The sequence below is a fragment of the Sycon ciliatum genome, chromosome 5 (assembly GCF_964019385.1).
Source record: "Sycon ciliatum chromosome 5, ocSycCili1.1, whole genome shotgun sequence".
Lineage (NCBI taxonomy): Eukaryota > Metazoa > Porifera > Calcarea > Leucosolenida > Sycettidae > Sycon > Sycon ciliatum.
In genome coordinates this window covers 33,869,094-33,883,769 of record NC_088647.1, presented here as the reverse complement: position 1 = coordinate 33,883,769, position 14,676 = coordinate 33,869,094, and the positions used below count along the sequence as shown (strand labels likewise).

The window sequence follows — 14,676 nt, the reverse complement described above, 5'->3', positions numbered from 1 at the left end:
ACCACAGGCCCATTTCCGTCACCTCCATTTCAGTTCATGCGCTCTGGTATTGGTGCCATCCCCAAAAAGAACGGCAAGCCGCGAATGATCCACCATCAGTCTAGTCCGGAAGGCACCGGCGCGAACGACAGCATTCCTGCCGAGCCGCTCTCTCTGCACTACGCGAGCATTGACAACGCGATCAACATCATCATGTCATGCCCACAGCCTGTGTAGTTGTCCAAGCTCGATGTACGCAGTGCATTTCGGCAGATCCCAGTCCGCCGTCAGGACTTCGCTGGGAAGGCTCCTACTACTACGAGCGCTTTCTGCCTTTCGGCCTCCGCTCCAGCCCAGCCGTCTTTGACTCAGTAGCCACAGCAGTCAACTGGATCATGCAGCACGAGTTTGCTATAGATCACCGGCTTCACTACCTCGATGACTTTCTCGATATCTCCACTGGTTTGGCTGCAGCCAACCAGCAACTCACCATCCCCCTCCGGGCGTTCACATATCTCGGCACTCTTTGCTCCATCCCAGCTCGAAGGGCCATCACCATCATTGACCTTCCTTGGTATTGTCCTAGACTGCGAGCGCCACGAAGCTCGGCTACCAGAGGACAAGCTGTCCGAGATCCGTGCGCCACTCATGGCTACTATCAGCGAGCGCAGCATCGGCCAGCGTCAACTCGAGTCCCTCCTGGGGAAGCTCACTTTTGCTGCCCGAGTCATCGTTCCTGGACACACATTCATGCGTGAACTATGATCAGCGTGCCCTGAACTGTATCTGTGTATGCGAGTGCGGTGCATAAAGCCCACCTTGAGAATGGGTTTGCTGGCCCTTAGTAGATGCGTGGCTTCTGAAGAGGGTGTTGAAGGGCATCCAACGATGCCATGGTACGGCTGCACTCACCCCTCGCCTTCCTATAACTATGCCAATCCTACGACACCTGACGGATGCACGCCGGAAAAGTAGTATCCTGAATGGCCATGACAAGCTGCTCTGCCAAGCCGTCATGCTGCTTCTTTGGATTTCTTCGGTGCGCTGAATTCACTAATGGCATCACACGGGGCTGTACTAGCTCCCCTGGTGACGGACGCCTGCAACTCTTCCTGCTTTCATCCAAGACGGACCCATTCGGTAAAGGCGTTACTAGTGACATTGGCCCGTCTGTACCGCCGTACTGCCCGGTCCGTGCCATTGTTAGCTACCCATCTGTCACTCGTCGCGAGGGACCGGAGCAACTCTTGTTCGTACTCTCGAACAGACAGCAGCTGACCAGGCAGTCATTCACAGTAACAGTATGGTCTCTTGTCGTTGCGGCCGGTGTACCATCCCAGTCGAACTACTCCGGGCATTCGGTCCACATTGGTGCAGCCACCACTGCTGCTATGGCTAGTGCCCCGACTCCTTCTTCCGAGTGGCAGGTCAGTGGAAAGAGCGATGCGTGTCTACGCTACATCCAGACTACAACAAGCGCATAGCGCCAGCTATCATCCCGGCTTGCTGCCGTGCCATGGATGCCATGATCCCCAACTCGGGTGAGTAATGAGCTACTGAACTCTAGCTGCGCAATGCTTGCCTGTGCTGACATTAATTGACCCTTGCTGTGCGTCAATAGTGCTTAGCTAACGGAGTGCTGGTTTCATGGGTCCACTCTCACAACTGGTGTTATCTAGCTATTTGCTGCGGCTCTGCCTTGCGCTATATTACATCCATTTAGCATTGCAGCTCTACGTTGAGCTAACAGCAGCTCTACTTTGAGCTAACAGCAGCTCTACTTTGAGCTAACAGCAGCTCTACTTTGAGCTAACCGCAGCTCTACTTTGAGCTAACAGCAGCTCTACTTTGAGCTAACAGCAGCTCTACTTTGAGCTAACCGCAGCTCTACTTTGAGCTAACAGCAGCTCTACTTTGAGCTAACAGCAGCTCTACCTTGAGCTAACAGCAGCTCTACTTTGAGCTAACAGCAGCTCTACTTTGAGCTAACAGCAGCTCTACTTTGAGCTAATCGCAGCTCTACTTTGAGCAAACAGCAGCTCTACTTTGAGCTAACCGCAGCTCTACTTTGAGCTAACCGCAGCTCTACTTTGAGCTAACAGCAGCTCTACTTTGAGCTAACACCAGCTCTGCTCTGAGCTAACACCAGCTCTACTTTGAGCTTCAAACCAGTTGTTTCGAAACCAGCGCTCCTCAATCCAAAGATGCCTCTTTGTTGACTTGTTTGTGTGAGGGATGGGGCTAAAAGATATTTAACCGGAACACGCTAAAGTTCAGTTACAGTTGCATGCCAAATGTCGCCACCATCATCAAGCAACACAACAATAGTATCCTCCGCAGCGACCACCAGAATAAGACCAAGGATGTGAGAACCTGCAACTGCCGTGTCAAAAATGATTGCCCCTTGGAAGGAAACTGTCTAGCATCGAGCATTGTGTACAGGGCACATGTAACCGGCAGCGACATGAAGGAGTACACTGGATTAACGGAAGGGACATTCAAGACGCGATTCAATGGTCATCAACATACTATTCGCCACAAGAAGCACGAGACCTCAACGAGACTGTCCAGACACATCTGGAGACTGAAGGATGAAAACAAACCTTACAGTATCAGGTGGTCCGTTGTGAGGAGAGCCGCACCATACTCTAACATCTCGAAGCGCTGCAATCTGTGTCTGGTCGAGAAGCTGGAGATTGCCTGGGCCGACAAGACCCGCTCCCTCAACAAGAGGTCAGAGCTTGTGTCCAAGTGCCGTCATGAAAACAAGTTCTACCTCTGTAACTTTGCGCGCAAGGTCAAGTGAATCTAGCTGGTAGTCCCGCTGCCAAGTGTGTGTGTGTGTGTGTGTGTGTGTGTGTGTGTGTGTGTGTGTGTGTGTGTGTGTGTGTGAGTGTGTGTGAGTGTGAGCGCGCATGTGTATGTGTGTGTGTGTGTGTGTTTGTGTGCATTCGTGAGAAAGAGAGTGTGTGTGGGTGATTGGATAAGTGCGGGTGCAAGTATGTGTGCGGTAGGTGTGAGAATGAAAGGATGGGTATTGTGGCCGTTTGTGTGTGTGTGTGTGTGTGTGTGTGTGTGTGTGAGAGAGAGAGAGAGAGAGAGAGAGACAGAATGTTTGTGTGAGATTTGGAGAATGTGTGTGTGTGTATGTAAGATTTAGAGAATGTGTGTGTGAGATTTGGAGAATGCGTGTGTGTGTGTGTGTGTGTGTGTGATATAGAGAATGAATGTGTGTGTGCGTGTGCATGTGTGAGATATAGAGAATGAATGTGTGTGTGTGTTTGTGTGAGAGAGAGAGAGATTTAGAGAATGTGTGTGCGGACGCGCGTGTGAGTGTATGTGTATGTGAGAAAAGGGAGAGAGTGTGGGTGTATGTTTGTGTTGTGGTGTGGGCATGTGTGGATTTGGCATCTGCCCCCAGCTCTATTCTATATCATTCATGCCGGAACTACTGCTGCATAGCCCCAAGTCTGAAGACTTGGCAACTTCACGCCTGTACCTGACTCTTGCGCTATGATACGCGTCGCCTATGACACCCCTCGGAATTTCCCACCTTGCTCCCCCTTATGTTCTGGCTGCCCGTTTTGGATCCATCAGTTGCCTGATGATCGTAGAGATACTGAAGTACGTGAAACTCGGAGTTGTGACAAAGCTTCCAAACTCTCTCTTGTGTAATAATAAGAGATGTTTAATTAAACTAAACTTATACTTGGAACAATAAAGCAGCAGTTAGCAGTAAACACAGTTATACAATACAGGCGGTGCAGATCAATGAAGCCGTTTGCTGAAAAGAAGATCAAAATACTTCTGAAAAGAAGTCTTTAAGCATGGTCATAATGGGATAATGCAAGAATTAAAGAGATGTTTTTAAAAACGAATTTAAACTAGGAACGCAGTAAACACAGTTATACAATACAGGCGGTGCAGATCAATGAGGGCGTTTGCTGAAAAGAAGATCAAAATACTTCTTTTAGCATGGTCTGAAGGTGCTTAGCAAATGTAGTGCGGTGCTGGGTGCGCCACTCCACGGGCAAAGGTGAAGTGCGAAAGACTAGAGAAGTGTGAACTAATAACAGGGGTGGGCGAAGACAAAAGAATATGACGAGGAGGTGAGAAATAATAACAATGTGAGGCTCAGAGTGGGTGAAGTGTAAGGAGTACGTGCATGGGTATGTGGGTGGGTGTATGTGTGTGTGAATTCTAAGAGAATAGTCTAAGTTTAATGACATTTAACTCGTTAGGAAATTTTGTTATCCTCGTTTTATTATTGTTGAATTGCTACGTCCAATGTCCGCTTCGCTGATTCTGCTGATTGCCATGATAAAGTTATTGTCTCCGCGCCGCTTATACAAAGTTAGTCACATGACCAAGATGTGAACCCACTTTATGCACAGGAGGATCATTGAAGGAAGGTCAGAGTGCTCCGAGAATGAGAGTGCTGACAGCCTGCATCATCACTCCAGAGGTTCCCCACACACACAACAAAAAGCCCATGGTGGAATGTGTCTACTAGTATACAAGTCCAATCTGGAGGGATAGAAACATCAGTATCGGCTCGAAATCACGTCTACTCAATGCTATTGTTTTATCCATACTCCTTTATGCTTGCCAGTCTTGGACCTTTTAAAACTGCTGAAATTGTGAAAAGATCGAGGCTTTCGAAATGAGAAGCTATCGACGCCTTCAATCAGGATTCCGTTCACTGATCACCGGACGAATGTGTCTGTTAGAGAGGAAATAAATAGTATTCACAAACAAGTCCCACTTATTGTTTCTGTTCGTAAAAGGAAATTGCAATTTTTTGGTCATATTGTTCGTTCTGGCTGTTTGTCATTGACTGTTCTTCAGGGTTGTGTTGCTGGAGGTCGTGGCCGAGGCGGACCTAGAATGTCATGGCTTGATAATATTATTTCATGGACTGCACTTGATGTACAGTCCCTGCTCGCTGCTGCACGCGATCGATTTTTATGGCGCTCGCTTGTTCATACTTGCTCTGTGATGCCCCGACGGCAAGGGCTATGGTCTTGTGATGATGATGGTGATACGAGTCCTCCAGTTTCTTGCTCTACCCAGTCACCAGGAGAAAATGTGATACAAGTGTAGAAATTATGTACTTGAACAACATATTACTAAAGGTGCTGTCAGGTGCCGGGCCTCAGGAGACAATGACAATGTGATACAAGACATTCGTCATGTATTTGAACAACCATACAGTGCTGCTGTCAGGTGCAGGAGAACCGAGCTAGGGAGGGGGGGGGGGGGGGGCAGAGTAAAACTTGCCCTAGAGTTTTGGGGATTTCAGGGGGTGTCGGCCATTGGGCGGTTCAATAGCCAATTGAGTCATCTTTCCAGGATTCCTTTTGAGTCTCTCTTCCCGGCTCTCCCGGGGGGACCCACGTGACCAGTTTTGGCAGTGAGCAACACGTCCAAGTACAAGTGTGTGTGTGTGTGTGTGTGTGTGTGTGTGTGTGTGTGTGTGTGTGTGTGTCCCATATGGTGCAGTGGTATGTGCAGCGATTTTCAATCGATAGGTTGCGGATTCAATTCCCGACGATTATGGTCTTTCTTCTCTTTCTCAGACTCTTCTTGACTTTTCTTTCATTCTCCTGGGTGGTTACCAACAGCCAGTGCATGCCGGAGTATGTGGTGTGATGTGCGTGCGCCTGTGCAGGAAAAAAAAATGAAAAGACCAAAAATAGGGATTCACTGGCCAGAAAAAGTCACTTCAAATAGCTGTATGGTGTGGACCAGGCTGAATAGTGACGGTCAATTCTTCAGCCTTGCAAGCTGTTGAATGGTGCAATCCCAGCACAAGTTGCTATGGCTTCTGCCTCCGGCGATGGGCGTCAAAGGTCAAAGGTGTGTGCCTGTGTGTGTGTGTGTGTGTGTGTATATGTGTGTGTGTGTGTGTGCCTGTGTGTGTGTGTGTATATATGTGTGTGTGTGTGTGTGTGTGTGTGTGTGTGTGTGTGTATGACTGTATGTGCAGCGTAACAGAACACCTATCTACTATGCAGCACGGGAGGGGTTCCGTGACGTCACCGAGTGTCTACTGGACATCAATGTCAAACAAGTGTCATTCCGTACACAAGTGAGTTGCCGGACTGGTCAGCTATATGATGAGGAGGGAGGGGTGGAATGCTTGGATTTATTCATGCATAGGTTTCCAGTTCTCACTGCTGTTGCCGTCAGCTAAAAGGGACGAACTACCCCCCCCCCCCTCTTGCGCGACCGCGCCACGCACCAAAAGGCCAACTGACTTGTTTACTTAGAGATGTGTACAACACTGGCATCAGGCGCGTACGCAGGGTCACCTCTAGGGGGGTTTCCAACCGAATTACAATGTGTTTTTTAAACCCTTTAAAAAATTCAAAAGTCGCGTTCCTTGGATCATAACTTCAGTTCTACTCACTCAATCATCATAATCTTGGGCTTCCTGGAAGTGGAATGGTATCCACGAGAGAAAGAGAATGAGGTCGACGATGATAGCCAGGACACTGCAGGCGCTTAGCACCGCCGTTGGGGGTGGTCCGGGGTGTCCCCGGGAAATTTTTTAAATTACGGTTCAAAATCCTGCATTCTGGGCACTTTTGGCATTGGTCCGGCCACGTGGACGCGGACCGGCTGCTACACTGCTGCACTGTACCTGTATCCAGCGCTAGAGTGCAGCAACGGTGCAAAAATGCCCCAAAGGCCCAAACGCATCCTGCTCCAGCGATTTCGTTTTTCTCGATCGCAGAGTTTCGATTGTTTTGCTGTTTACTCTTGAGAATATCACAAGTCAAAGTGAAGCCCCTGCAAATTTGAGCAAGTCAATGTGACGAATAGTCTCAAATTCTCGATACTCAAGTCGCACTGCGCGCTTTGGAAATTGCTGAGATCGCGGCTCAACTTACGAATGCTATATCTTAAGCACCATTGCTCGCAGCGCTTCGCGAATTGTTTCTACCGATAGCTGAGAGTTTTCTATTCCACCTGGATATTTGGATCGTTGGAATTGAGCCAGATTTGACTGAGTTACGATCTGTTGAAGTTTGCATTCCGGTCAGATCAATAGCACGCCCTACCAAAATGTGCCCAAAAATGTTGCTCGTTTGGAACATTTGGGGGGTTTCTGGGCAACGGGAAACCCCCCCCCTGCGTACGCGCCTGGGCATCACCGTCACTGTTTCTGTTGTTGCCCCTGTTGGCAGCGGTGGCTATTGTTGTTGTTGCTGCTGTCCCCTTGTTCTTTTTCTTGTTTGTGCTGCTGCTGCTTCTTCTGCTGCTGTTGCCGTTGCCTTTTATTGGCAAATTAATATTTGATATTTCAAGACCCCAAGGTAACAGTGCTCGACAGCAAGGAAGTAACTGGGAAGGGGGTAGTCAGGCGCGTGCCCCGTATGGGTTCCTGGGTGCCCGGAACCCCCCCCCCCCCTTTTCGCTCAAAATGCAGGGTTTTGCTTCATTTTTTGAAATTTTTCCCGGGGGAGGTCCCCGCAACCCCCCCTTCCCCTTGAAGGGCACTGGCGCACGCGCCTGGTAGTTCAGAGGGAATTGAAGATGAGGGATGGGGAGGGAGAGAGAGAGAGAGAGATAGAGAGATAGATAGATAGATAGATAAATAGAGAGAGAGATAGAGAGATAGATAGATAGATAGATAGAGAGAGAGAGACAGAGAGAGACGAGTAGAAGGTGATGGAGGATCATTACAATTTTACAAAATGTGTGTTCTGCATGTACACATGCGTTTATGTGCATTCGGGCATGTGTGTGTGTGTGTGTGTGTGTGTGTGTGTGTGTGTGTGTGTGTGTGTGTGTGTGTGTGTGTGTATGTGTGCCAGCTAGTTTGGTTGGTAGGTACACTTATGCCGGATAGTGTTGGGTCTGTTGCCAACGGGCTCGGCTGCTTGAAGGTGTAATGTTGTACCTACCACCTTTGTTGGTTTCAGGGTTCATATACTTTCTATTTGAAGTATACATACCTGTTAACCATGGACTACTTCTGGCTAGATTAACTCTTGTGTAATCATGGTGCTAGTGAAGCTTGTATCAGATCCACTCTGATTTAGCCACCCACACTAGTAGCAAGTATTACCTTCACTGGGGGCAGGGGTAACTGCAGTTGGATCCCGGGACGGATACCCTGATGCCGTCAATCCTTTTTCTGCACCTTGTCCTCACCCACTTACTGAGGTGTGGTGAGCCCATAAATGGGATCATTTTCCAGTCCCGGCCACCCAGAGTTTTGGGGATTTCAGGGGGTGTCGGCCGTTGGACGGTTCAATAGCCAATTGAGTCATCTTTCCAAGATTCCTTTTGAGTCTCTCTCCCCTCTCCCGGGGAGACCCACGTGACCAGTTTTGGCAGTGAGCAACAAGTGAGCAACAAGTGAGCAACAAGTGAGCAACAAGTACAAGTACTGTATAAATGGAAATATTCATCTGGAATTTAATTTGGTCTTTTTCGGAAGAGGAAAGGTGGTTCTTGACCAGGGAGTTGTACGACTCCTTGTTCTTGACCTGCCCGGTACGCGAACCCGTTGAATTTTTTTCGTCCAAGGAGCTTTTCGATTAAATTAAATGCCGGACTAATGTCGATTTGTCAAGCTTTTGCAGTTTGGATGAGGAAGGTTACGCTTTCTCTCTCTCTTTGGAGAGGCATGTATTTATCGGAAATAGACTAAGACATCGAATGTAGAGTGACAAGCGGCGTTCTTCAATGCCATTTCGCCACCCTGAATGTTAGAGGAATTTCGGCTAAGTCCAAACAGGACGCGCTCAGCAGAGGATTATCGTCGTACAAAATCAACGTTTCAGTGCTGCTTAAATTAAAGGAGACGAGGCTCGTGGCCGGGTTAGATATTGAGAGCAAATGAAGAGTGACAAGCGGCGTTCTTCAACGCCATTTCGAATTGCCACCCTGAATGTTAGAGGAATTTCGGCGAAGTCCAAACAGGACGCGCTCAGCAGAGGATTATCGTCGTACAAAATCAACATTTGCTGCTTACAGGAGACGAAGCTCGTGGCCGGGTTAGATATTGAGAGAGGCGGGTATCGGCAGATCTGTTTTCTGCCGGAATGTCGACACTACGGCCTAGGTTTCGCAATATCGTCATCCTATGCTGCGAAGATTCACCGTTTCTGGCAAATTTCCGACCGAGTTGCGGTACTTACTCTTCACTCATGTCAGAATGCTGACAACAAGCCAGAGAGGGCAAACTTCTCCTTCGCCGTTATCAACGTGTACGCGCCAACAAGCTCAAAATGCTCACAGTCAGCAGACGAGCTAGACAAATTTTACTCAGCATTGTCGACTGCATACGAGCAGGTCAGAGGCTACACACTGCTCTACATTGCCGGAGACTTCAATGCTAAAGCTGGAGTCAGAAGACCGGGCGAGACTGCTGTGGGGAGTCATGGCAGAGGAATTCGTAATGTGATTGGACAGTCACTTGTGGACTACTGTGACAGCAATGGCCTGTACCTGGCCAATACCACTTTCCAGCATGCTGCTAGGCACAAAACCACGTGGACTTGATGGCGAAGAGACGTGGCGTCTGGGAAAACAGTGCCTATATTCAACCAAATTGATTACAGTAAAACCTGTAACTAAAGACCACCGTGACTAGCGACCAGCCTGGTACTACCGACCACTTCGCCAGGCACGGAAGGTCTCACATTCAAAATGCACTGTGACTAGCGACTACCTGCTGAACGCAAACAGCGACCGCCTTTTCCTGTCCCAAAGACAATTTTTGACCCGTAACTAGCGACCGCGATGTAGGAAATCAAATGTTGCTCGAAGCTCCTTCTTGAAATTTTGCTGATTTGCCATGGTCCTGAAAGGAATCTTTCGATACTACAGCTGAACAAATGAACGCAGGTAATTTTGTCTGTGGAGTCGGTGTGGACTGCACTACACCTGTCAAAATTTCAAGCGCTGTCAAGAATAAACATGATAGGAAACGTCTTGGAGAGCGCATTGAAAGCGCTCTCTGATCGATGTTACTACTCGGAGGAGAAACAAAGACTGGGCGGCTCTGTCACCCCAGTCATACAGATGAATCGACGATGGCATCAAGGAATCCAGAAACAAAGCAGCACCGCAAGGTCCTGATGCTGAAGGATCGCGTTCAAGCAATCGAGAAGTCACAACAAGGACAGTCGGTACGATTGATCGCATGAACAAATTTGAAGCCCAGCGCAAAACGAAACTTCCCAGGGAACGTTTGACTCCTGGCTTCAGAAGTAGCAGCTGAATTTGAAGTCTGCAAAAAATTTATCTTCTCTCTCTCTCTGTCTCTCTCCATCTCTCCGTCTTTCTCTCCAAGTGTTGTTTGACCTGAAATAAGAATGACATTGCGCAAGTCCTGGGGAATTGTATTAGCTGCATTTTGACATACATATCATATAATGGGATCCACATATGGTCACGCGGTGCAAACCTCTAACTAAAGACCACCTGCTACTAAAGACCGCTTTTGCTGGCACCAAGGGGTGGTCGCTAGTCACAGGTTTTACTGTTCATTGTGTGCCGTTCATCCCACAAGAGAATGCTGCAAAATTGCCGGAGCTACGGAGGAATGGAGATCAGCACCGACCACAAGCTTGTTGTTGCGGATTTGGATCTAGCCAGGATTTACGGTGTTCTTGGAGCATGTCAGCCGTCAAGTGCAAGACACAGCACCGCATCCACAGGACTCGCGCTGAATGTCAGTTTACTCGTGGAGGACAAAGCAATGCAGAAACGGTACCAAGAGAGGCTGTCCTCCATCATACCTCCCGTCTGTGACGATGCCAGGCCATGTGACGAAGTCTACAATGACATCGTGACAGCTGTTAAAGAAACCACACACAGCACTGTCGGTCAAGTAAAGAGAACCAAGACAAGAAAACAATCGAATGATCCCGAAATTGAGAAGCTGTCAAAATATCAGAAGGAGCTCAGGTTGAGCTGGATCAACGCCCCGGATGGAGATAAAAGGTCAAGGCTTAAGCAAGATCGCAACGGGGTTCAACATGAAATTAGACAGAGATGCAAGAGGGATGCGGAAAGGAGACTGGACGCAATGGCTGAGGAAGTTGAGAAACTGAAGGACGGAGCAAAGATGTTCAAGGCAGTTGCTCTAATGACGAGGAAACGTGCCCAGCAGCTGGTGGTGGAGGATGACAAAGGTAGACTTGTAGGTAACACTACTGAGTCCCTTGACATCATCAGATCCCACTTCAATACACAGTTTAACCGGCCTGATGCTTCACCGGTCCTCCCGTTTCATGGAGATCCCCGATCTCTTCAAAACCCGATTACAGCTCATGAAATGTATTCGTGCATCAAGAAACTCAACAACAACAGAGCCTGTGGACGCGATGGGGTTAATGCAGAATGTTTAAAGTACGGAGGTGAGACGCTGGCCCAAGCGCTGGCTCAATGCCTGAATTGCATGTTTGAGACGCATCATCCAATTGAACTCGGACAAGGCATGTTAATACCCCTGCCGAAGCCAAACAAAAAGAAGGGACCTCCCGGAAATCCTATTGTGCTGCTGAATTCAACCAGAAAGGCCCTTTCTCTCCTTACACTGCGACGCATCCAGCCAGCAGTGGACAGCTATCTGAGTGCATCCCATAGTGGCTTCCGTCCTGGCAGATCCACGGCTGATGCAGTCTGGACGCATCGCTGGCTAGCCGCTATCACCCAGAAGTACCATGCCACCATCGAGATACACGGAATAGATATGAGCAAGGCATTCGACACAATATCGAGAGAGAAGCTGCTCACGGTGGTCAATGGCATCGTGAAGGAGGATGAAGTCCGACTTATCCGAGTGCTTCTTTCCAATACAAGCCTATCTGTGCTCGTGTGTAAGCAGCAGTCATCGGAGTTTGAGACCACGATCGGCACCCCACAGGGCGACTGCCTATCTCCAGTTCTTTTTGTCATTTACTTGGAATCAGCGCGACGTGATCTCAGGGCCACGTTACCTCCCAGGCCGCCAGCTGATGATCTCTTGCCTGGGGAAGTTATCTATGCAGATGATACGGATTTTCTGAGCAGCTCACGGACATGGTTGGACAGTATCAGCCCGAGCATAATTGAGGTCCTCAGAGAATGGCATCTCAAAGTGAACGAAGAGAAAACTGAGCAAACAACACTACGCAGAGAAGGGGATCGTCTAGCGGAAATCTGGAGAAAGACACGTTAGCTTGGGTCACTTCTGGGTGATGAACAAGACGTGATCAGAAGGAAGCAGCTCGCAACAGCAGCTTTCAGGTCAGTCTTTGTTGTATGGTGTCGACGAGAGCTTATTAGTGAGAAGCTGCGCCTGAGGCTCTATCAGGCGTTTGTCATACCAGTACTGACCTACAACGGCGGAACATGGGGCTTGACGTTGGCTTTGGAGCAGAGTCTCGATTCCTTCCACCGTCAGCAACTGCGATCACTCCTTGGCATTAGTTGGCCTCAGAAGATGACGAGTGTCTCTTTGTACGCCAGGTGCAAAGCTGAGCCAATCACCAGCATTCTCAAGCGTCTGCGGTGGCAACTCTTTGGTCACATTCTCCGCTTGCCAGAGGACACCCCAGCATCATTGGCAATGGCGGCGTATTTCACGCACGATGAGAAGACCTGGCGAGGACGCCCACGTGTCACAATTGTCACGAAGCTGTCGGGAGACCTGGCGGGAACGGATCATGAAAGGCTTGTGTCGCTTGGTGACTTGCAGCGCCTCCGGATCCTGGCAAGGGACCGTGCAGGGTGGAGAGGACTCTGTGCCGTCGTATGTTCCCCTTGACTGGATTGCACAGAACGGATATATCTGATGTCATTTGATTTATGTTTTTGGCAGAGCATTCTATTTCCGACATATGCGAATATGTGGGTTGCCATTGTGCGGCTGACATTGCCGCGGAAATGCATATAATAATAATAATAATTTCCATACACTCTTATGATCCATCGACGAAATTTTCAACCGGACGAACTCCCTTCCTTTGGAGTTGGACGAAATTATTGACCGACGAAAACTTTCTGCTTGTACAGTGCAAGTGTATGTATGTGTGTGTGTGTGTGTGTGTGTGTGTGTGTGTGTGTGTTTGTGTGTGTGTTTGTGTGTGTGTGTCCACTTGAATGTGCTCACGATCAGGGTGGCTTCACACCACTCCACGGTGCTGCGTTCATGGGACAGCTGAACACCGTCAAGTACTTGCTAGAAAGGAGCAAGGAACAAGCTACTTGGAAAGCAGCGGTGAGTGCACTAAGGAGAGATCGTGGGGTCTCATGTTCGCACCAAGCCGTAGGGGAAGTTGTCAGGATTTTCGCCCAAGATTACTATCATGCAACATTCCGGGGCAGAATACAGTTTTCTGTCTATTTATCTGAAATAGTTCCGCTGGCTTTTGAAAGCCCGATTTTGACTGAATTGGCAGCACTATGTTACGAGACTGTGACAGTGCACAGTTGGTGTGCAACGTCCTCGATGCTAGATCGAGGCCAAGCAAATGACTATGCACACATACTGAGACGGGTGGTGCCAGGAAATCCGGAGCCGCGTCAACTCAAACGGGTTTACAAAGAGAAGAGCGGTAACTATAGCGACGGCGATGACGGTGCTGACGCTGATTATGATGATGAACACTCCTGGCCATTGACGTTCACTATTTTCCTGTGTTTCTCTGATCAAGAACGGCTATACGCCGCTGCATTTGGCTTGTGATCGAAATCATCCCAACGTTATCCCCCCACTGACTGCAGCAGTAGCAAACTTCATGGCTACTGACGAGGTGAGTGCAATACTCTCACACTATGATAGCTTTCAACATGGAAGGTGCATGCTAGCCGTTTTTAATACAGCACCTTTAAAATTATTCTTTACCTTTTACATGTACTGTATACCCACTTGTTGTGCAAGCCAGCGAGTGGCATGTTAGTCTCTACCCACAACGTTCCCAATGGCTAGACCACGACTGGGCTAGAGTACTGTATTAAAGTCAGCAAATATTCGGCGCGTATTTATTTTCGAATATTTTCGGCCTGGTCATGTTTGGCCGGAAATCTGTTGCAGCCGAAAATAAGTTTTGCAAGGTCCAGTATGACAGTGTATACAGGAGGCAGCAGTACAGGCCGAACATGTGATGCGGCTGAAATTGTTTTAGCCCTGGAGGCCGAATTTTGAATGGGCCGAGCATTTGTCGACTACAGTACCCAGGAGGGTGTGCAGCCGAAAAATAGGATGCCTGATAGCCGCGGTGAAGTTACTAGAAATCTTCCGTGTCTCCTAACTGCAGTCACCACTACTTTCTTGCCTGTGGATTTCCAGGACTTTCAGCTTCTAGTACAGGTGTACTCTTGTTTTGTTTCCTGTACTGATGTAGGTTGATAGGACAGCGCTAGAGGCTGCTGTGGCTTACAACAATACAGACAGTGTTGGCGTCATGTTGGACTGTATGTGGCAGCACCTTAGCCGAAGTCAGGTTAGTCTCTGAGGAGAATGCAGGGGCCACGTCGCACACGCTATGGACACCATGGTATTGACCGTACCACTCTTCGCCCCAGGCACCCCGAGAAACAATGACATGCCGCTGACTGGTCTGGGCTGACATGCCGCTGACTGGTCTGGGCTGACATGCCGCTGACTGGTCTGGGCTCTAAATGTTGAAAACACTTCAGTGGAGCCATCCCAACCCCACAAGAAAATTGTACTTCAAGTTGCTAATCGTA

The 14,676-nt window shown here is 48.8% G+C and overlaps 1 protein-coding gene across 2 annotated transcripts in view; it reads left to right on the top strand.

Moving 5' to 3' along the window:
- LOC135818418 (uncharacterized) overlaps positions 1 to 14,676 on the top strand; it is a 106,124-nt gene that overhangs the window by 39,974 nt on the left and 51,474 nt on the right. For both annotated transcript variants that reach the window (XM_065331789.1, XM_065331790.1), the window contains exons 13-16: positions 5,969 to 6,070; positions 13,103 to 13,204; positions 13,641 to 13,739; positions 14,331 to 14,429. In XM_065331789.1, the coding sequence (XP_065187861.1) occupies positions 5,969 to 6,070; positions 13,103 to 13,204; positions 13,641 to 13,739; positions 14,331 to 14,429 (402 nt within the window). The remainder of the gene's footprint in view (positions 1 to 5,968; positions 6,071 to 13,102; positions 13,205 to 13,640; positions 13,740 to 14,330; positions 14,430 to 14,676) is intronic.